The sequence below is a fragment of the Panthera pardus genome, unplaced genomic scaffold, assembly GCF_024362965.1.
Source record: "Panthera pardus isolate Hobbes unplaced genomic scaffold, ASM2436296v1 HiC_scaffold_8, whole genome shotgun sequence".
Classification (NCBI taxonomy): Eukaryota; Metazoa; Chordata; class Mammalia; order Carnivora; family Felidae; genus Panthera; species Panthera pardus.
In genome coordinates this window covers 81,338,788-81,363,483 of record NW_026527013.1, presented here as the reverse complement: position 1 = coordinate 81,363,483, position 24,696 = coordinate 81,338,788, and the positions used below count along the sequence as shown (strand labels likewise).

The 24,696-nt window shown below is 37.7% G+C and overlaps 1 protein-coding gene across 1 annotated transcript in view; it reads right to left on the bottom strand.

The window, feature by feature from the left end:
* FBXL13 (F-box and leucine rich repeat protein 13) overlaps nucleotides 1–24,696 on the bottom strand; it is a 210,685-nt gene that overhangs the window by 37,388 nt on the left and 148,601 nt on the right. The window contains exons 15-17 of the mRNA XM_019451264.2: nucleotides 24,508–24,670; nucleotides 18,464–18,583; nucleotides 17,323–17,449 (exon numbers count right to left, since the gene is read on the bottom strand). Coding sequence (XP_019306809.1) covers nucleotides 17,323–17,449; nucleotides 18,464–18,583; nucleotides 24,508–24,670 — 410 coding nt within the window. The remainder of the gene's footprint in view (nucleotides 1–17,322; nucleotides 17,450–18,463; nucleotides 18,584–24,507; nucleotides 24,671–24,696) is intronic.

The window sequence follows — 24,696 nt, the reverse complement described above, 5'->3', positions numbered from 1 at the left end:
CCAATTTCACTCTTTTGCCTTCTTTTGTAGCTGTTCAGCTTTCCCAGCACCACTTATTGAAAAGACTGTCTTTTCCCCATTGTACATTCTTGCCTTCTTTGTCATGAATTAATTGGCCGTATAAGCATGAGTTTATTTGTGGGCTATCTATCTACTATTAATCACTGTGTCTGTTTTTGTGCCAGAACCATACTCTTTTGCTTACTATAACTTTGTGGTATATCTTGAAATCTGGGAGTGTGATAACTGCAGCTTCGTTCTTTCTCAAGATTGCTTTGGCTATTCGGGGTCTTTTGTTCGTTCCATACAAATTGTAGGATTATTTGTTCTAGTTCTTTGAAAACTACTATTGATATCTTGATAGGGATTGCACTGAATCTATACATTGCTTTGGGTAATATGGACATTTTGAAAATTTTATTTCTTCTAACCCATGACCATGGATTTGTTAGGAGTTTTTTTTTATTACAAATTCAATTTTATTACTCATAACCAGTCTGTTAAAAACTATTTCATCCTCGGGGCGCCTGGGTGGCGCAGTCGGTTAAGCGTCCGACTTCAGCCAGGTCACAATCTCGCGGTCCGTGAGTTCGAGCCCCGCGTCAGGCTCTGGGCTGATGGCTCGGAGCCTGGAGCCTGTTTCCGATTCTGTGACTCCCTCTCTCTCTGCCCCTCCCCCGTTCATGCTCTGTCTCTCTCTGTCCCAAAAATAAATAAAAAACGTTGAAAAAAAAAATTTAAAAACTATTTCATCCTCATTTGCTTTTGGAAGACTGTAATTTTGGGGGAATTTATCCATTTCTTCTAAGTTGACCAATATGTTGGCATATAATTTTCAATAGTATTCTCTTATATCTGTGTTGTTGGTTGTTATTTCTTCTCTTTCATTTCTGAAAATATTTTAGTCCTCTCTCTTTCTTTTTTGATGTGCCTGACTAAAGGTTTGTCAACTTTGTTTATCTTTTCAAAGAACCAGCTCTTGGTTTCATTCATCTTTTTTTTTTTTTTTTTTTTTTTTTTTGGTCTCTATTTCGTTTATTTCCACTCTAATCTTTCTTATTTCCTTCTTTTTACTAACTTTGGGCTTTGGTTGTTCTTCTTTGCCTAATTCCTTTAGGTGTAAGTGTGGATTGTTTATTTGAGATTTTTCTTGTATTGAGATAGGCCTGTATCACTACAAACTTTCCTCTTAGAACTACTTTTGTTACATCCCAAAGATTTTGGACTGTTGTGTTTTCATCTTCATTTGCCTCCCTGTATTTTAAATTTTCCCCTCCTCACTGACCTATTGGTTGTTTAGTAGCATGTTGTTTAGCCTCCGTGTGTTCGCGGGTTATTTTTTTCTCTTTAGTTTTTTTTTTTTTTTCTTGTAATTTATTTCTAGTTTCATACCATTGTGTTCAGAAAAGATGCTTGATGTGAATTAAATCTTCTTAAATTTATTGAGACTTCTTTTGTGGCCTAACATGTGATCTATCCTGAAGAATGTTCTATATGCAGTTGAAAAGAATGTGTATTCTGCAGTTTTGGGGTCGAATGTTCTGTATTATCTGTTAAATCCATCTAGTCTTATTCACAGCCATTGTTTCCTTGTTGATTTTCTGTCTGGATGATCTATCCATTGACATAAAGTCCCCTACTATTATTGTATTACTGTCAGTTTCTTCCTTTACGTCTGTTTAGCTTTATGTATTTGGGTGCTCCATGTTGAATGCATCGACATTTGCAATTGTTATATATTTCATATTATATATGTTATAAATTTACCTGAACCATTTGAAAATAAGTTTCAGATATCATGATACTTTACCTCTGAATATTCTATACGTATCTCTCTAGAAATAAAGACATTTTAGGGGCACCTGGGTGGCTCAGTCAGTTAAGCGTCCGACTTTGGCTCAGGTCATGATCTCACAGTTCATAAGTTTGAGCCCCATGTTGGGCTCTGTGCTGCTGGCACAGAGCCTGGAGGCCTGCTTCGGATTCTGTGTCTCCCTCTCTCTCTGCCCCTACCCTGCTTACTCTCTCTCACTCAAAAATAAACATTAAAAAAATTTTTTAAGACATTTTCCCATATATATAGTATAGTATGTATAGTATTATAATACTTAAAATTAATAGTGATACCATACTATTTAACAGAAAACCAATATTTGTTTTTTATTCAGGACTCAGAGTTCATGCATTGCATTTAGTTGTCATGTCTCTTTAGCCTTTTTTTTTTTTTCTTTAAATTTTGTCTTTTAAGCCTTTGACTTTTAAAGATCTCAAGCCAATCATTACATAGAATGTCTCTCATTCTGGATTTGTCTGATTGTTCCTACTGATTAGATTCTAGGTAAAAATTTTCTGCAAGAATACTACCTAGGTGCTGTTGCAACCCTTTAGGGGCACATATATGAGACACCCCACTGTTGGTGATGCTGCTTACTCACTTGACGTAGGTGGTAACTATAGATCTCTTCAATAGCATGTATTTTTACTTTTGATTTAATAAATAATCTGTGGGGTAATTCTTTGAGACCACAAAAATACTATGTTTCTCAGAAAACTTTTAGCCAAGTTAGACTTCAGATTAATTGGTGATCCTTGCCTAAATCACTTTTTCCATTAGGAGTTGCAAAATGCTGATTTTTATAATTCTATCCTTTCTTGTATATTTTTTAGCTCTTTTCTGGCTTTTCTGTCACCCTTTCTCTTCAGTTTTGCTGAATATTTTAGGAGGTGTTTTGAATAAGATTATTTTAGACGTAACAACTATTGCAGTTAATTTTTTGTGTTACCTTAACAATCTTCAAATTTTCCCAAATCCCTGTTGACCACATTTACAAAATGAAGTTACTGTTTTGGTTGGTGTGATTATGTTACTCGTTGGCAAAAGATGACACACTGAGGAAAACAAAAACACCAATACTTTGCCTTGTTGTAAGACTGAACATTTGGTCACAATTTAAAAACAAACATGTTTTGTAAATGAAATTGAAGTGGGTGAAACCTTATTAAACAAAGCTTAACGTTCTGAAAGTAAATTTATTCTTTAAAACTTGCACATGGATTTTTTTTCTGAGACACTGTGTTTGCAGAAAAAGTCTGGAAAGATGGTCTAGGAATAGTAATATTAGAATAAAATATAATGTAATTTATCTAACAGCCACATGGCTACAAATCATCCTTATTTATAGTATGTTTCAGTTTGGAAACTGTCAACACTTTAATACAGACATAACAGAATAGTAAATAAGCATAAATAAACTTTATAATCTGTCTTGCATATGGTTAAAGAAATAATTTTTTGGAAAAAATCTACATAAAATGACATAAGATTGCATAGTTCAACTTTTGATTCTTTTTTTTTTTACAAGCAGTAGCTTGTGGGCTTTCCAATTAAAATACTAAAACTAATCTCTTTCCCACAGTAGTGAGATAAGCTGTTGTAAGGATATGGAGAAAATATGACAAATGATTAATAACTACGTTATTATAAACAGTTCATACAAATTGGCAGAAGTATTGATACCCCAATGTCAACAGAAAATTCATAGAAGGTGAAATATAATTTCAATGAAAAGCAGCAGATATAGGACAAAATTATTGATATTACTAGATTTTTTAAGTTTATTTATTTGAGAGAGAGAGAAAGAGAGCACGAGCAGGAGAAGGCAGAGAGAGACAGGTGAGAGAGAATCCCAAGCAGGCTCCACATTGTCAGCACAGAGCCCAATGTGGGGCTCGATCCCACAAACTGTGAGATCATGACCTTAGTCGATATCAAGAGTTGGGTACTTAACCAACTGAGCCACTAAGGTACACCTAGAATTTTTTAAAATGCAAATTCAAATAACAATAAAGTTCTAATTCCTAGCGATTTTTGCGAAGTTATAACAGGTAATCTTGATGAATGAGTATAAGTCTATCATAGTTGTTTTATTGCTGATGGCAATAAAAATCGCTACAACCTATAGGGAAAGCAAATTGCCAAAACAACAAAATGTCCTGTTCAAAAGAAGAGAAAAATTGATGGGGGAAAAGTTTATAACAACTTTAAGGCAAGCTGCTTGTCTTATTCTTGGTTTTACACTCAAACCTGGAATTGCTGCTCTAAATATTGTAGGACTTAGCTAATTCTGTATCAAACGAAAGAAGAAAATAACAAAGAAAAGAATGAATCAATAAATATGTGAAATTCCTCAATGTGTGTGAAAAATAATTTACAATAATTTGGAAAAAACAACACCTGTGCCCATCATTAAGTCTTTTTGTACATCAACAAAAAATTATACAAAACATTAACACCATGTTTAATTCCTTTACACAGACCCGTAACAGTACTGGGCAGTTTACTGTCTATCCCAAACAAACTGAAACAGCACACAGCACCAACATTCAAGCAAAATACTAAGCTGTGAATGTTGCCATGTACAAGTATATACATAGATGAGCAATTTTATTTTACAAAAATTGATGCTTCTGTTTTCACAGTACTTGAGCCACCTGTGAAATTTGACCTTGCTGACAATCTCTTGCTTTTGGAAATACCACCTCACTTGGTTCCCTTGATATCAGTCTGAACTCTTTCCTCACCTACATCTCTGGATGTTCATTTTCAGTTTCTTTTGTGGGTTCACCTTCCAAATCCACCATTTCGTGGAGTCTTGAACTTGACCTTTTTTCACCTTCTGTCTCTCATCTGTGACTTCCATCATGTCAACCATCTCTACATCTAGCTCAGATCCCCTTCCTGAGCAACAGATCTTTCCTGATTGATAATTAGACACATTAATGTGCCATAAGCACCTCAAACTCAGAACTGCTACTTTCAGAGGACTAGTACTTCAGTTTTTCCTACTCTTTCTGCTAGCTTCAGGAAGGAGTCTGGTGAATGGCTCATGATGGACTTCTCTAAGTACCTTGCTCTTTTCTCTGAACTTTGCAACTTTTATGATTCTCTTTATAGGTCCTAGATTTCCCTGGCTGGGAAACCTATAAATATAACCTGTGCAACTTAGCATATTTGATGTTTGAATACAGGATATTAAAAATCACATTCTATCAAATAAGATGCAGTGAGTGCCCAGGAGTCTAGAATAACTGAGAACTCTGATGTAACTATTGGGCATTAAGATCACGAGAAATCTAGAAAGGAAAAAAGGTCCCTGACAGCAGACATAAAAAGCTTCCTTTTATACTGCCTTTTTTTTTTTAAGGATAAAAATGAGATGTTAGTTGTAATAGAGGGGATAGAACTTGGAGGTTGTTGAAAATCTTTGTGTAAATCTTCTGCTTTCAGTAATGGTTGAATTGGAATATACCTAGTTACTATGATTTCTTGCCAGACATATTGAGGAACAAAACAAAACAAAAATGGTGATTCCAAAAGTCAAATGGCTATGCATTCTTTTCGTCACTCAGGATTGAAGGGGCCCGTAGTGTAGAGAGATGTGTCCTAGTACTGGAATTAAACATGTCTAAAATGGAATTTGGCATCTTATTTACAAGTCCTAATCTCTCTCTGAGGTTCTTTTTCTGGGTCCTGGTACCACCATGTCTGCAGTTGACCAAGTAAAAACTTGGGAATTTTCTATGTCTCCTCCTATCCCCTCTGCTCTCCATATCCAACCAATCACCAGGCCCTCCCTACCTATATACTTCCTAAATATCTCTCATACATGTCCCTTCTGTCACCACTATCAAAACCTCATTTCTCGCTGTATGAGTTCTACTCAGAGTTCTTCAGTGGCTCCCACTGCATATAGCATGAGTCTGAATCTCTTTGCAGAGCACCCAAAGCCAGTCACATTCTGTCCTCTACCTCTTTCTCCAGCCTCATCCCCTATCTTCTTGGGCCATGCTTGAACAATACAAAGTCACCTGTGGATCTCCCAATACAAACCCTCTTTCATGTCTCCATGCCTTCCCACCTGTTTCTTCCTCCACCGAGAATGTCCATCTTTTCCTTGCAAACATCTACTGAAGCTTTCAGCTACACCTCAGAAGCTGAGAAGTGTCCCCCGACTCCTCTATAAATGGACAACAGAAACATAAGCACTCACTTTTCAACTCATCCTTGCTGCCAAGATACAGCACATGTACCCAGATGTATGTATCTTCGTCACAACAAATATACCTCATATGTCATAATTTGAATAAATCATTGCTAAGATGTATTGACTGTTTACCATATGCCAGGCACTATGTTAAGCACTTTATATTTATTATCTTATTTAGTCCTCACAACACTATGAGGAAAGTGTATTTTAAACACTGTTTTAAAGAGAGGGAAATTGGGGCATCTGGGTGGCTCTGTTGGTTAAGTATCTGACTTTGGCTCAGGTCATGATCTCATGGTTCGTGAGTTCAAGTCCCGCGTTCAGCTCTCTGCTGTCAGCCCAGAGCCCACTTTGGATCCTCTTTCTCTCTGACCCTCCCCTGCTCGCTCTCTCTCAAAAACAAACATTTAAAACAATAAAATAAAATAAAGAGAGGGAAATGGCACAGAGAAGTTAAGTAACTTGCCCAAGGTCTCTTAGTGTGATGGCACCAGACAAGATGTGAACCCACACTCTGGACTCAGGCTTTTGGTAACTTTTAACCAAGTAGTGTTGTTACTCTTACTGTTATTGTTTTGCCACTAGACTGTACCTTGAGCCCAGAACTATGGCTGTAAATTTAGTACTCCCAGTACCTCACATAATATTTAACACACAGTTGACAATGAATAAATATCTGTGAATGGATGAGTAGCCTGTAAAATTATCTGTTTTTATGGAGCCAATTTTCTCCTATGTTGTGGCATATTCTCAGAACTCTTGGATAGAATCTATTTCCCTTAGTAATTATGTGAGTTAGTGTTTATATTTCATATGTTCCTTTCTGAACAATTTGCTGTGTTTGGTATTGCTTACCACATTCTTTTATTTTTTTTTGTTTTGTTTTTTGTTTTTTGTTTTTGCTGGATTATTATTTATTTTTATTTTTATTTTTTTTAATATATGAAATTTACTGTCAAATTGGTTTCCATACAACACCCAGTGCTCATCCCAAAAGGTGCCCTCCTCAATACCCATCACCCACCCTGCCCTCCCTCCCACCCCCCATCTACCCTCAGTTTGTTCTCAGTTTTTAACAGTCTCTTATGCTTTGGCTCTCTCCCACTCTAACCTCTTTTTTTTTTTTTTTTTTTTCCTTCCCCTCCCCCATGGGTTTCTGTTACGTTTCTCAGGATCCACATAAGAGTGAAACCATATGGTATCTGTCTTTCTCTGTATGGCTTATTTCACTTAGCATCACACTCTCCAGTTCCATCCACGTTGCTACAAAAGGCCATATTTCATTTTTTCTCATTGCCACATAGTATTCCATTGTGTATATAAACCACAATTTCTTTCTCCATTCATCAGTTGATGGACATTTAGGCTCTTTCCATAATTTGGCTATTGTTGAGAGTGCTGCTATAAACATTGGGGTACAAGTGCCCCTATGCATCAGTACTCCTGTATCCCTTGGATAAATTCCTAGCAGTGCTATTGCTGGGTCATAGGGTAGGTCTATTTTTAATTTTCTGAGGAACCTCCACACTGCTTTCCAGAGCGGCTGCACCAATTTGCATTCCCACCAACAGTGCAAGAGGGTTCCTGTTTCTCCACATCCTCTCCAGCATCTATAGTCTCCTGATTTCTTCATTTTGGCCACTCTGACTGGCGTGAGGTGGTATCTGAGTGTGGTTTTGATTTGTATTTCCCTGATAAGGAGCGACATTGAACATCTTTTCATGTGCCTGTTGGCCATCCGGATGTCTTCTTTAGAGAAGTGTCTATTCATGTTTTCTGCCCATTTCTTCACTGGGTTATTTGTTTTTCGGGTGTGGAGTTTGATGAGCTCTTTATAGATTTTGGATACTAGCCCTTTGTCCGATGTGTCTTTTGCAAATATCTTTTCCCATTCCGTTGGTTGCCTTTTAGTTGTCTTGGTTGTTTCCTTTGCTGTGCAGAAGCTTTTTATCTTCATAAGGTCCCAGTAATTCACTTTTGCTTTTAATTCCCTTGCCTTTGGGGATGTGCCGAGTAAGAGATTGCTACGGCTGAGGTCAGAGAGGTCTTTTCCTGCTTTCTCCTCTAAGGTTTTGATGGTTTCCTGTCTCACATTCAGGTCCTTTATCCATTTTGAGTTTATTTTTGTGAATGGTGTGAGAAAGTGGTCTAGTTTCAACCTTCTGCATGTTGCTGTCCAGTTCTCCCAGCACCATTTGTTAAAGAGACTGTCTTTTTTCCATTGGATGTTCTTTCCTGCTTTGTCAAAGATGAGTTGGCCATACGTTTGTGGGTCTAGTTCTGGGGTTTCTATTCTATTCCATTGGTCTATGTGTCTGTTTTTATGCCAATACCATGCTGTCTTGATGATGACAGCTTTGTAGTAGAGGCTAAAGTCTGGCAGTGTGATGCCTCCTGCTTTGGTCTTCTTCAAAATTACTTTGGCTATTCGGGGCCTTTTGTGGTTCCATATGAATTTTAGGATTGCTTGTTCTAGTTTCGAGAAGAATGCTGGTGCAATTTTGATTGGGATTGCATTGAATGTGTAGATAGCTTTGGGTAGTATTGACATTTTGACAATATTTATTCTTCCAATCCATGAGCAGGGAATGTCTTTCCATTTCTTTATATCTTCTTCAATTACCTGCATAAGCTTTCTATAGTTTTCAGCATACAGATCTTTTACATCTTTGGTTAGATTTATTCCTAGGTATTTTATGCTTCTTGGTGCAATTGTGAATGGGATCAGTTTCTTCATTTGTCTTTCTGTTGCTTCATTGTTAGTGTATAAGAATGCAACTGATTTCTGCACATTGATTTTGTATCCTGCAACTTTGCTGAATTCATGTATCAGTTCTAGCAGACTTTTGGTGGAGTCTATCGGATTTTCCATGTATAATATCATGTCATCTGCAAAAAGCAAAAGCTTGACTTCATCTTTGCCAATTTTGATGCCTTTGATTTCCTTTTGTTGTCTGATTGCTGATGCTAGAACTTCCAGCACTATATTAAACAACAGCGGTGAGAGTGGGCATCCCTGTCGTGTTCCTGATCTCAGGGAAAAAGCTCTCAGTTTTTCCCCACTTACCACATTCTTTTAGAAATGAAGAACAAAACTTATACTTAGAAATATGTTTTATCTTAATTACCACCATATCTTCTTTCTTTCTTTCTTTCTTTCTTTCTTTCTTTCTTTCTTTCTGTTTATTTTTGACAGAGAGTGACAGAGCACAAGCAGAAAGGGGCAGAGAGAGGGAGACACAGAATCCCAAGCAGGCTCCAGGCTCTGAGCTGTCAGCACACATCCTCTTTCTGAAATCACTGAAAACACTATCTTGTACAAAGTCCTTCAGAATGTATTTTAACCTCACAAGTGATTTTCCCTTTTATGCTACGGTTAGCAGTTAAAATTTTATGCAGTTAAAACTTTCTTTTTTTCAATGATTTTTATTTATTTCTACTTACTTGATTGTTAGTATGAATTTTGTTATCATATTTTTTAATGTAGTAACCACTCTGATCTAATTTACTGACCTACAGGTCTAAAGGAAAACAGGCTTTGGTCAACACACAGAAATAGGTCCTCTATATATTTATGGAGAGAAAGAAAATCAGCATCTATGTTACCTAGAAATAGAGCAACTGGCCTTGAGACTCCTTGCCTCCTACCTGATGGAGGTCAAGAGGAGAGTTCTGGCACCAACTACTCTCCTTGAGGGAAGTGACAAACTTAAATTGTTCACTTCTTTTTGCAATTTTTCTAGTAGGCATTTTGCCAGTTACAGGAGACAATTGCCTGTAACCTCTGTAAGGAAAGCCACTATTGCTACTGGTGGTAGCAACAGATTCCTGTAAAGCCAGTAGCTAGGAGATGGGCCTGGAAAGGACTCAAAAGAGGTCCAGCTCCATATGGAAGAGTATAACCAGGGCAGAATTTTTGTTATGTGCCTTTGAAAATCCAAGGCAAACGCATCTGCCTCTGAGTTTCCCTGCTTCCTTTTAACTCCCATTCTTTCTATTTATCGAATCCCAAGCGATTTCATGTGTTTCCTGCTTTAGAGGTTTTGCTTCACTGAGCCTCAGGCCTTATTTATGTGTGTGTTCCATGCAGATGGGTGGTCTCTTGAAAGTGTATCGTCAGATGAAGACATTCGGCTGTAAGCACTCCTACTCCAGCTCAGAGAATAGCTGAGAAAATGTGGAAATTGAAGAAACCGTAAGTGTTTGGTTGAAAGGAAGGAAATGGTATGAGATTCATTCATTCACTCACTCCCTGACTCACAAATCAAATATTTTACGTGCCTCTTATGTACTAGGCATTATGCTAGGCTTCCCAAAGATGGGATGATCCAGGCCTTACCATCAAGAAGTTTACAGTGTTGTAGGGAGACAAGTGTGCAACAAATATTAAAGTATAATTAGTTAATGGCTTTACTGGGGCCATTGTGAAATATGGTAGAAACAAGACAGAGAAATCCTAAGTCTGTTTAGGAGTTCCAGGAGAGCTTCACACAGTTGAAACTTGAGGGATAAGCAGGAATTTACTAGGGGGACAAGGGGAGAGGGTATTTTAGACACAGGGAATAACTTGCAGAGATGGGAAGGCAAGAGGAGCGTGACACGTTCAAGGAGCTATAGGAGAGTCAGCTCTGTGTCTGTGGACCCGAAGATGAAAAGTGGGAATCTGGGGGAAGTGAAATGGTAGAGGTGGGCAGCAACAATCTCAGGAAGAGTTTGGACCTTTACACTAATTGTTTAGACTTTAAACTGTAAGCAGTATGGAACTCCTGCAGAATATGCTCCAGGAAGCATTAGGCTCCAATTTGCATGCTGAAGGATCATACTGCAGTCGAGTGGAGAACAGATTTGAAAACAGTGATATTTAAGGCAAGAGAGGTTAGTAAGGAGAAATAGTGCTTGAACTATGGCAGTGGCAGCAGGGATGGAGAGGAGGCAAAGGGATAGACATAAGCGGTATTTATATCATAATACAATTTAAACTTTATAACATATACAATTAAAATTAACATGGAATGTGCATGCCAATATTCAATCGATTTTTTTTTTTGAAGTTCAATGAAAATAATTTGTGTGCTACCAATAATTCAAGAGGTATTATTACTGGGAGGCCATCTAAATAGATAACACCTCTCTGGAGAACTATGCTGTAATGTGACAGAAATAAGATACAGGATATTAGGAACTAGAGAATGCTTATTTAGGAAAAACGCCTAGAGACATTAATGTCACCATGTGATTTATGTTTTCTTAAAGAGAGAATGCATCAGTAATATAAAACCCATTGATATTTCCTTGGAATGATCTGGACTGGGAAGTGTGATTTTCTGATAATTATGGAGAATATGGCCAATGTTTATTATAAAATTATTTTTAAAAATCTTGAAAGGTACCATTTGCCAAGATGCATTAGCTATTGTTATGATCCTCATTGATAATTTTCTCAGCATCTACCTATCCAGGCACATGAAAAATAGAAGGAGGAGCATCCCATGCAGACGTTACAGCATGTATAAAGGTCCTGAGGTAGGAAAGATTTTTGACTTGTTTGAGGAGGGAAAAAAAAGGCAGTGGAGCTGGAGGAAAGGAAATGAGGGGAGCAGGGGCATGAGATGATATTGGGAGAACAGGCAGGGATCTGTTTAATAGTAAATATTCTTTCAAATTTTGGTCCTTTCCTGGTTTACCTTCTGTGTTTTATTAAACACTGTTGGATATTCCCTTAATACTCCACACATGGTTACACTCACCTGGTTCTCTTACAACCTTTCTCACCTTCTTTCTTTAGTCCCCTTTATGGATTCATCTTATTTCCACTCCTTGCCTTTAGTCTTTCTCCCCTCCAATCTGTCCTCCAGAGAGCAACACAAATAATGTATCTAAAATGGGAGACTATTATGACTCTGACTTCCCTGCTAAGTGTTGTCTCCTCATCCATTGGTTCAAGTCCAAGCTCCTTGGCCTAGGATGGAATTCCTCAGTGACATCTCCTTTTCACAGTACATTTTAGTAGTGTGAAGCTGCATAAAGTTCCTTGAACAAGCATGCATTTGCATGGTTGCATGTCGAGCAGGCTGAGTTAAGAGATCCCTTCCTCTCTTCTTCCAACACTACACCTGCCACACCATGTTTAAATTACTCATACTTACCCTTCCACATTGGACTGCAGAGAACAGATCTTATTCCCATTTGGTAACTCTAGAGCTCAGCATTTGTTCCTTCATTCAGTGAGTATTTATCAAGTGTCTATTACCCCCCAAGGTTCTGGGAAAACAGCAGTGAGCAAAACAAAGTCTCAGTCTTCTTGGATCTCACATCCTAGTAAGGGGACTCTAGGAAATAGCGTACATGATAGGCACTCAAGATATGCTACTCATAATTAAAAATTTCAAAAATCAGGGGCCCCTGGGTGACTCAGTCAGTTAAGGTCTCACTCTTGATTTCAGCTCAGGTCATGATCTCACAGTTCATGAGTTTGAGCCCCATATCGGGCTCCATGCTAACAATGAAGAGCCTGCTTGGGATTTTCTTTTTCCCTCTCTCTCTGCCCCCCCTGTGCTCTCTTTCTCTCAAAATAAATTTAAAAAAATAAGACTGTCTTTAAAAATTTTAAAAAATAAAAATTTCAAAAATCAGGCAAATGAAAGAGCCTTAATTAAACCACTGTCTAAGCACACTGTCTGGACCATTGCTCTGACTCATTTCTCCTTTAAACAGCAAATATGGCAGTGACTAAAGCAACTTAAGCAATGGATTGAACTTCCCTAACTGTAGGTACTATGGTCTTCAGTAAGTGATAATTCTCCCAACTAGAGGAAAACATTTTCCCCACATACATGAAGATATAACCTCATATTCAAACAATCCTCTGAGGTAGGAAGGGAATGAATAACATCCCATTTAATGAGACATTAAGAAAAGTTGTATAAGAGATTAAAAGACTTTTAATGATACTAAGATACCATCACATTAGTGAGCTATTTCCCTCACTTGTGAACCCTGTCCTCTTTATATTAAAAGAAGAAAATTGACGTATTTCCTCATTCTCTAAAATGTGCTTACTAGATAACTTGTTATACAAGCTTTTATTCCTGGATGATACATTTTTCACTATTTTCTAATTATTATAAGAAATGTATACAGCTTTAAATAACTGTGTTCTCCTCTTTGCTTCCCCCATTTAAGCTAGCTCTCTCACTTAAGCATTTTTCTAAATTTCTAAATATCTCTACTTTTGCTTTCGCTGATTAACTTCCTCACGAGTTTCCATGACTTTCAGAGTGCAACACGCCTTCACACTCTGCAAACCTAAAAAGCTCTTCTGTCTCTAAGGAGTGAATTTCAGCGATTTGTCTGCTTATTTCCTGAGCTCTACATTTCTCTAAAGCTGTCTTCCAGGTGACTCAAACCAAACAGCAGCCCTGCTCCTTGCACTGTGGAAAGGACCCAGCTCAGTAAGGGATGCCACCATTTAAACAGATGCTCAAGCCAAAAATCTGGCATCATCCCTGATTGCCTCCCTTCCTTCTTTACCCCCATACTCAGTCTATTTCTATTTCCTGATGATTCATTTTCCTCAGTGTCTCTCAAATCTGCAGATTTTGCTCCAGCCCTACTGTCATCTCCCTTAGCTCTAGCCTTAATGCAGACACTCATAACTGGATTACTGCTTTATAATTAGTCTCTTGTTCATCTATTATCCCCTTGTCTATCCAGCAGGTACAGTCATCTTTAAACCATGTCCGTCTGACCTTGTTACAGTCTAATTGACAGTCCTAAATATCTTTCCATTGCCAAAAGGGCAAAGAACAAATTCCTCAGTATGGCTTCTGGGCCCCTCGTGACCTGGTCCTTGCCTGTCTCCTGGGCATCATCTCTTATCACTCTCCTCATGGTCAAGTCGTACCCAATGTGCAGATCTCCTTGATGCCACCATACTTTTAAACCTCTGTGTCTTCGTTCAGGCTGTTTCTTTGGCTCAGCACATACCCCTTCTTTCTCTCTTAGAAAAGGTCTTCTCTGACTTTCTGAGGGAGGTTGTCTCCCATACCCATCACAGTTTATAAACCACTTGTCCCATGCCTGAGGAGCCATGTTTGTCTTGTTCATTCCAGCATCCCAATACTGACTACAAAGTACTCAGAATAAAGATTTGTTAACTAAATGAGTGGTGCGATTCTAACTGAAAACTCATTATTGAAAAAAAATTGAGAGAGAACAGAATTATTAGAAAATGTAAGAAGCTTTTTTTTTTTTTTCAAAAGGTGTAATTGGTCACATTTGATCTCTGGTGAATATCTGTAACATTCCAGAGTTTAAATCCTAAATGTTAAGTTTCTAGTCGTATTTGCACTTCATCAGACCTACAATCCAGACTGGTGTTTAGCTGCCCAAACTGACATCTGGGCTGACTCATTTTATTTTTACTATTTGAGATTACTACCACAGCTATTGTAGTACTACAGTGTTGACCATTTGCCTTTTATTTATTTTTTATTTTTTAAAATTTATATTCAAGTGAGTCATCATATTTTTTATTTTTATTATTTTTTTAATCATTCACCTTCTAGATCAGAGTTTAACCAATTTGGAGGAAGAAAACAACAACCTTCAGAAGACTTCTTTTTAAATGTTTTAGCAGAATATAACTAGCATTCTCCCCCACAGATATCCACTTACAGCTCTCTCATATTGTATACCTTCCTTACAAGCAAAACAACAACAGTGAATGGGACTTGAGGCTATATTCTTAAGTTTTTAACTTGTCCTCAGCAGATAGAACTTCAATATATGGTCTTTGAAAATAAAAACTGAGTTTTCCCCAAATGCTAAAAACTAGGATAAAGCTTCCAAGCTTCACTGCTTTTGTTCAACAAATGTTTATCATTCAGGCTTGCAAGGAGTGCTGTGGTGGAACGATATCGTGATGTGTTTTGTAATGTGCTTTGATCCTCCACCTTTTGTTACCCTGTGACCCTTCTAACAGCAGCTGGGCATTCTACTTGTATGTGTCAGGGAAAGGTTTTCACAGAAGAACACAGGAGGAAAAAAGATATCCCAGGCCTTTAAGCTTTACATAAACCATGAAAGACTTGAGACATAATATTTTTCAAACCATGTAATGGAGTTGGAACATTTTTTCCCATCCCCAAATTAGATAGTCTATGTCAAGAGAAAAGAAGAAGAGCTAAAAGAGAGAGAGAACAAGGGAGAGAACAAGGCAGAGGAAGGGAGAGGAAAGGAGAGGAGGAGGGGAAGAGCAGGGGAAGGGGGAGCTAGAGGGAAGCAAAGAATGAGTTCTGGGGGATGCCCCACACAGGACACTGTTCTAGACCTCCCTGGACTCTATTCAGTTGGAGAGAAGGTTGGAACCCCCAACCTGATAGGTTTGGGGATCTAAGCAAATGGGAACCCATCCCACCTTTCCCTGGAAGGGTTGTGAAAAGCAACAAGGCATCCGAGTTTTTCCTGGGCTGCTTGTTGTGTCAGCTACGATCTAAAGAAGAAAACAGAAACTGTATTTAAAACTGAGGAAATTTAATTGTGATAGGGAACTGGCTAGATATGTGGTAAAGAAACTGAGAAGTGAAATGGGATAATGACACAATCTAGAGATGTGAGCAGGAGCAGGAAGCCACTACTCCCCCTGTGCTGGAAGGCCAATGAGAAGAAACGGTGTTATTGGAGGCTGGACCCAAGGTCACCCAGGGAAGCTGGGACCACAGAAGATCTCACTGGAGGGAGAAGATCATGAAGGAAATGCAGCTGCTGCTGATGATGCAAAGAAAGGTGGAGGAAAATTCTGGTCTTTTCCCTCTTCTTACCCTCCAGTTGCTCACAAATGCCTGACAAGCACCAAACCCAACTGGAAGCTGGTGGACATGAGTCAGCCACCGCAGCAGAGTGAGAGAAGGGTGAGGCATGGGTCTGCGGCAAATACACCCAGATGTGAGAACAGGAAAATGTCTGCAGGGGATGTCTAGGACTATGGGCCTAAGACAGCCTCACAGAGTCCCCATGCCCCAGCATGACCCAGAGGGGTCCAGAGGAAGGCACACATGACAAAGGAGCCTGCAGACCTAAAGGGGCTTTGGAGCTGACCAAGGAAGACACATCAGGGATCTAACTAAGCAGGAAACCAAAAACCAAATGAGCCTACAGACATCCCAGTGGATTCCAGCTTGGACAGAAGACAACGTTGTAAAAATCAGGCTTGCCACCACCAAAGTGAGTTGACTATATGTAACTGCCCCTACCCCACTCTCGTACCACACATAGATGACACTACCAAGGAAGGGGAGAGGAGACCGTTTAGCAGGATGGAGGCTGAATCTAAATTCACTCTTAGATAAAGAAAGGAAAGAACATAGACCAATAAACAGAGCCCACTAAATGTTGGAGAAGAATGGACACAACACAGATATCAGTAATGCAGTAAGAAATGGAGAGAAATGGATCATGTTAAAGGATGTACTGGGGCAAGAGATCCACATAGAGAAGTAGTTCCTGTACTTGCCTGTAAGGTAGGGCTTTTCAGAGAAGGACTTCTAGGTGATTTGATGAGCATGAGGGATGAACAGGGATTTAGCAAGCAGATGGGGTAGAGATCCTCAACTCTGTTGTCTTCCTATATCCCTCCCAATGCACTGATTTTCAAGAGAAGCCAATGCATTTCTTATCTAACTACAGCCCATTGAAGTCTTTCAGAAACATGGCAATCTCTCCAACTTTATCTTCCTTTTGATTAGTAAGTGGGGCAGTGCCGCAGTGATAGATAAGATACGATAAGTGTGAACTGAGTTTCAACTCTGAGGAGTAGCATCAGCCTCTTGCAGGAAATGAGTTCCTTAAAATGTATTCTTTTGTAGATTTGATGAGGCCGTTTCTAGATTTCAGTTTTGAACTAAAGAGTGAGGTTTCAAGGCATTCACATAGTTTTACAGAATGTTCAGTCCACCAGAAAAACATATATAAGCCAACTGGAATATATTACATCCACATTGCCACATTTCTATAATGAAACAGATTTCAGATCTGTCGTTTAACATTCTGATCTGTCAGGACTTTGCTCAAAATACTGAATTTTCCATTTTGTAAGCAGAGAAACAAGACCCTTGGTTTATAAATAACTTCATCTATCACTATTATAGAAACAGTATTCCTAAACTGGCCTTTTATAATCTAATAACTTAGGAAATAAAAATAATTAATGTTCTCTCCATTGTTATACTACTGAAAACAATAAAAGTCATTGAACTATTTTGAAAATTTTCTTTACCTCATTAGAGATGTTTGTTCCAGAGAGATCTACTGATACCAAGGAAAAGATGTTTACAACATATTCAATTGCTAGGTCAGTCAAATGTTCACAATTTCTCAAACTCAAGTAGTTTAAATTAGGGCAGCTGGAAGAAAGCAGCATGAAGAATTAATTTTAGCTTTTAATCACAGTATTGGTAGCCATTTCTTTATATCAAAACTGTCTAAGGAAAGCAAATGGTATTGAAACAAGGACTTTCTTTTTCTCAAAATCAAAATAGGCTTAAGAAGCACCTGGGTGGCTCACTCAGTTAAGCGTCTGACTTCGGCTCAGGTCATGATCTCACGGTTTGTGAGTTTGAGCCCCGCATCGGGCTCTGTGCTGACAGCTCAGAACCTGGAGCCTGCTTCAGATTCTGTGTCTCCCTTTCTCTCTGTCCCTTCCCCGCTCTCACTCTGTCTCTCTTTCTCAAAAATAAATAAATATTAAAAAATTTTTAAAAATAGAAGTAGGTTTAAAAGTGGAAAATAATTTGGCATTACAAAATAGGATGAGAGGGAGGTGGGTTATTATATAAGATAGTCTTTCTGTGGTTTCATTTCATACTGTAATTTCTAGTGAGAAAAAAACATATCACTTGCATGCAAAAAATTGTCGTGTAAGTATGATGAATGACCCCTAAAAGTGCAAGGTTAAGTTTCTCATTTATCTCTTACAAGTTCACCACAGGAATTGGGCTCGACCCTTTCTAGTACACAGGTCTCTGACAAGTAGAGAGAATCAAGAATAAACCCACCATCTAGAACATCTCTTGGGAAATGCTGGAGCATTTCCAAAGCCTGGAGCAAAGGTTTACACAGAGGTAATATCCTTGAAAAGCACAGAGAAGTCACTCATGTCTAGATAGTGATAACTTCATTAATGATTCCATCTGAAACTTTCTCTAATATGAAATTAATAAGAAACCACTCATATATGATCAAAAAACTAGTTTAATCTATGACTCCAGTGTCTTTTCTTTTATTTCACTGAGTATTGGACCAGCTTCTTGGCCTCTTGATATTTCCCAAATGGCTCTGAAGGTCTATCTCTGAGCTCTCCCATTAGCAAATATACAATTACTAATGATATGATGTAAAATATTATTATTTTATCATACCACTCTGATAGTTTCATGATAGAGGCATCACCCAGGTGGATACAGTTACTTAAATTTAGCTCTCTTATCCTTATGCTCACAGGACCATCAAGAAATTGCTTTACTCCCATATCACCAATTCTGTAGGAAAGAGTAAGAAAAGCTTTACATATGATTTTATATGTAAATATATAGAATACTACTTAAGTAATAGTTACTACATTCAATGCATTCTAAAATAACATGGTAATATCCTTATATTGGTATTGATTGTGCCAGTGTTTTAAAACCAAATTTGAGAATACAACTTTTAGTCTAATAGAAAAGGTATAAATGATAGTAATGGGAGAAGTATTAATAAAAATGCTCTTCCTGCTCGTTTTTCATTTAATTAGGTGACATAATTGTAATTATGAATAAGACAGATGGTTCTTGAAATCTTTTTCTTGATTTAAAATGTGATTGAGTTAAGCGGTCCCAATGCAAACTCCTGCACAAGAAAAACACCAAAACTTAGGAGAGTAGAACCAAAACTAACAGTCAAGCTACTGCCAGACTCTTAGAGGAATTTTCACTAAATACAAGGTCAAGTTAGCTGGACTGGAAAGCCAACAAGTGACCTTTGGATTTTTTCTGCTGAAGTACAGAAAACCTAGAAGAAGACTTTGACCTCAGTCTTCCTACATTGTCTATCCCTAATCAGAGATGCCTTTGTGTCCCTGCCATTCCTTGCCCCCTCTCCGAACCATGCTTTATAAATGGCTGGAAGTCTATTTGACCCATCCGTTCCCTGTCTTCCATTGGGAGCTTTATTTATGATTCCATTTGGAGACCACTGGTTTCTTCTAAAAAGCATTCCAGTAAATAAATACAACAGGAAATTGCACATTGCATCCTAAGAGGTAGATTTCACATGCAACAATCCTACAGGTGGGTGTACAGATGGGAAAAGCCTTGGAACCAATATATGTGGACTGCTGACATCTTTCATACCCTCTATTTGATCAGATTTATAAAAAAACTGAGCAGTACAGGCAGAAGGTGAATGGGCCTGTTTGAGTTGAATGGGCCACATTAAGTGCCTCCTGTGCCCATAAACTCACCTTCCATCTATAATATCAAAGGGAGACTGTGGCAGCACCTGGGAATGCATTAAAGGGCCTGGTGAGTGAGTGGGTGGATGGGGGAATGGGAGGGGATGGGATCAGTGCAAACACAACTGATCAACTTATCTGTTGGCAAACACCAGGGCTGGAGTATTCATTGAGAGATATTTTTACTAACAAGAAAACAAATTCATCATGGGATTTGTAAAACTTAAGAAAGCATATCTCTGAAAATGATTTGAAAAAGAAGATACAAAAACATTAGAACAAATTAAGCAGTGTAAAGAAGCAGTAGGAATTAATAAGGGTGACCTGACTGTAGCCAAAATAAAGATATTCTAAAATGCAATCTGAGATGAAAAGGTGGCCACCTGAGATAAGAACAGATGGCAAACATAGCAGTGTTTTTCTAGATATCTCTTCTAAGGCAAGTGAAACAAAAGCAAAAATAAACTACTAGGGGACTACATTGAAATGAAAAGGCTTAGCACAGCAAAAGTAGCCAACAAAACAAAAAAGCAAACTTACTGAATGGGAGAAGATATTTGCAAATTATATATCTGATAAGGGGTTAATATCCAAAATATATAAAGAACTTATACAAGTCAACACCAAAAAAAAAAAAATAGTCTGATTAAAAAATGGGCAGAGGAACTGAATAGATACTTTTCCAAAGAAGACATATTGTTGGCCAACAGATACATGAAAAGATGCTCAAAATCACTAATCATCAGAGAAATGCAAATCAAAACCACAATGAGATATCACCCCCACACTAGTCAGAATGTCTAGTATCAAAAAGACAAGAAACAATGAGTATTGGTGAGTATGTAGAGAAGGGCACATTTGTGCACTGTTGGTGGGAATGTAAATTGGTGCAACTACTGTGGAAAACAGTATGGAGGTTCCTCAAAAAATTAAAACTAGAACTACCAGAAGATCCATCAATTCCACTACTGGATATTTACCCAAAGAAAATGAAAACACTAATTCAAAAAAATATATCTACCCCATGTTTATTGCAGCATTATTGACAATAGCCAAGATATGGAAGCAATATAAGGGTCCATCATTAGATGAAAAAAGATGAGATCATGCCATTTGAGACAACATGGATGGACCTAGAGGGTATTATGCTAGGTGAAACAAGTCAGACTGAGAAATTCCAAAACCACAGGATTCAGATCATAGTGAAATCTTTTTAAAAAATGAATAAAAAGCAAAAAGATGAATCAGACCTATAAAAACAGAGAATAAACTCATGGTCTCCAGAGGGTAGAGGGGTAGGAGGATAAGCAGAACAGGTAAAGAGGTGTAGGAGATACAGGCTTCCAGTTATGGAATAAATCAGTCACAGGAATGAAAGGTACAGCATAAGGAATACAGTTAATGATATTGTAATAGTGATATATTGGGACAGATGATAGTTTCATACAGATAGTGAACATAGCATAATGTATAAACGTGTCAAATTATTAAGTTGTATACCTGAAACTAATGTAATATTGTATGTCAACTATACTCAACAAACAAAAGAAAAACAGCTGGTAAAAACTAAAAATTCAATAACCTAATTTAAGTCATCAAAACCAAAACTGACCCTTTTAGAAAATGAAATTAATAAGTAGAAGGCATATTTGAAAAGTTCCTTTGAAATGCAGAAGGATAAAGAATTAGAAATAAATGAGATTGAAAACAGAGAACTAGGATTCAATCTTTAAATAAAGAGGATTCTTGAGAAAGAGAGAAAAATAAATTAGAACAGCAATAACCACAGATATATAAAAGCTTTTAAAATAGGAAAACAATCCATATGTTAAATCAAATTAACTTAATAAGGAAAGTCTAATTCCCTTAGACATTAAAACATATTATAAAGCAATAATAACAGATAACATTTATTGAATGCATATTATATGCCAGACACTATTCTAAACATATTACGTGAGTTAACATATTTGATCCTTACAACAATCTTGAGTATATACTGTTATTTACCCCATTTTATAGATAAAATACTGTGCAGGATTAGATAGAGGATGGATAAATGAATGGAACAGAAAAGGTAGTCTGAAAACATATACATATACACACCTATCTTTTTTTTTCAGTTTTAAAAACACCATTTTATTTTTTTCTTAAATTTGTGAGGTACATCTTTGTGAGAAGGATTTTTTTTAATCTGTGCACACCTATCTATATCAACTCATATATGTGTGTATGTACGTATATATGTGTAAGTATATGTATATGTATGTATATATGTATATATAATTTTCTATTATAATCCAGGAGGCATCAAAAATCAACAGAAAAGGATTATACAGGTAATGGTACAAGTTAATTGGTTAATGTATTTAGTCCCAAACCTGGCTGTGCATCAAAAGCAGCACAAGCTGGGTTCCATTCCTAAATATTCAGGCTTAGTAGCTCTGTGGTAGGGCTTGGACATGTGTAGTTTTATTCAGCTCCTCAGGTGATTCTGATACCCTGGAATTTTTATTTTTAAATCCTATATATGTTTTTAATTTATCTTTCCATTAGTGATTTCTAATTTAATAACATTGCAGTGAGAAAATGTAATTTGTTGATACCAATAATTTGAAAATCGTTGAAATTTGTCTTAAAACTTCATGCACAGTCCATTTTAAAAAGGAGGGTTGGGGGCGCCTGGGTGGCTCAGTCGGTTGGGCAGCCGACTTCGGCTCAGGTCATGATCTCACGGTCCGTGGGTTCGAGCCCCGCGTCGGGCTCTGTGCTGATGGCTCAGAGCCTGGAGCCTGTTTCGGATTCTGTGTCTCCCTCTCTCTGACCCTCCCCTGTTCATGCTCTGTCTCAAAAATAAATAAAACGTTAAAAAAATTAAAAAAAAAAAGAAGGAGGGTTGTGTGGTTGAGGAAAATGTATATTCTCTGACTCTCAAATTGACTGTTTTTAGGCTTATCTCTTAGAGATGAAGTTTTAAAAATCTACTGTGAAACTCTGATATCTTCACCCCATGATACACTCTTTCATATTTTTCATCTTTTTTTTTTTTTCACTCTGCTGTCATGGAAGAGATTATCTTCTGTCTCTGTACTTCTCTCCTCAGTGAGTTCTAACCTGCTGATTGGCAATCCATTTAGTTTCTTTATTTCAATAACTGCACCATACTTTTTATTCCTAAAAGTTTTATTTTCTTAAATAAATCTAGTTATTATTATTATATATTTTCCCTGATCATATTTCTGATTTCATTAATTTCCTCAAACATTTTATACATATTTCTTATATCCTATGTCTGATAACCCCAATAATCTGAATTATTTGAAGGTCAAATTTATTTTGCTGTTTCTGGTGACTCATATCTTCATACATCTAACAATCTTTAATCGTGAGCACCTATATTTTATTCTTAATCTATAGGAGTCCTGGAGGCCTAAATAGAAAATACTTTCCTCCAGAGAAGCTTCGAGCTAACTTCTTTGCAGGACCCTGGGTGCTACCTACCTAAAACCATTTTGTCCGCCTTAAAGAGGTCCAGGTCTAGCCCCTGTGGAAGTCTCAGGTTCTGCTTCCCTACCTTGAGTCTTGGTCAGAGCTGATTCTCTCAGTGGCGGCGTTGACATAAACATTTATGCTCAGAGCAGCAACGAATCCCAAGAGAGCGTTCGTTGAGAGGATGGTACAGAATCAGGATATTGGATATTGGATCTTTCTCTTACTCTCAGCAGTGTATTTAAAGTATGTCTCATCAAGGATCTAAATTGTGGCAAAGAGTCCTTTGAAATGTTTTGTTAACTATACCGCTAGAAGTAGAAAACCTCCATTTATTTTAAAAGTAGTTAACCTGCAGAAGCCTGAGTGAAGTATGAGGATGAAACTCAATTTTATTTCACATATTAATACAGATAGGATACTGTGTGTGTGTGTGTGTGTGTGTGTGTGTGTGTGTGTGTGTTCTGTATCACTATGTACCTAATAAACCCAAACTTTGTGCCTTAAACATTTATTCTCTCCCAGTTTCTGGGTCTTGGGAATTTGGGAGTAGACTAGCTGTATGGTTCTATCCTAGGGTCTTTCATGAGCTTGCAATAAAGATTCCACTGGGAATTCAGTCATTTGAAGGCTTGACTAAGGCTGGAAGGTCTATCCAAGCTCACCCACGTGGCTGTTGGCAGGAGGCCTCAGTTCCTTGCTGGGCTATTCACTAGACACTTGGATTTCCTAATCCACATTTTTCCCCATTTCAAATCCAGTTCCTTCCCTCACCCATGGTGACTTCCCATTTTAATAATAGGGATCATGGGTCAAGATTTTTGTAGTTTAACTTATTACTCTGAGTAGTCCTATGCTCTCCCAAATATTAACCGACTTCCTAGTCAACTACTGTTTTGCCAGCCTGTGGCCCTATAAGATCATAAAAGTGTACACAGACAAAAGCCTGAGATCCACTAGGGAAGAGGTTCCAACAAAAATTGGACCCTTGCCCACCTGAGAATACCAAGGGAGAAACCCAATGCCCAACTGAAGAAAGGGTTTCGTTAAGAACTTGTCTTCTGTCCATATGTTAGGGGATCCACACAGAGGAGAAATCTCACCAGTACTCAAGAAGAAACCCTTCGGTAAGGTTGGTTCCTCCTAAGCAACTAACGAACTCCATTTGGGAAAAGACCTGTTAAATGAACTAGCCATGAGAACCCTCACTAGGAAAAATAGCCCACAAGTGTTCCCGTGATTTCATTTAATCTTATAAGGGACCATGATTCCAATTATCCTGACAGTCTCCTTGCCTTTCTGTATAACCAGCCTGGGGTCGGTGCCCCTTAATTGTGTTACCACAGAACTCTGTACTTCCCTGCACTTGGACTCCTGCTTTTCATGTTTATTCTACTAACCAATGAGCACCTTGAGGAGAGAGTCTCGCACATTCTAATAATCAGTATTTCTTAAACAACATTTAACTGAATGACTCATTACCGTATACAATTTGCCAAATTCAACACAGTTAGTTGCTTCAAAGGTGAAAGTGACTTAAGGCTACTATCTGTTAATCTCTTGCAGTCTGCCATGTAAATGTGACTGATATTTGGATAATTCTTATCTATAAATTTGAAGCACGCATCAGTAATCCTTTTATTTCCTGTTTAAAAAAAAACAGAAGACAAG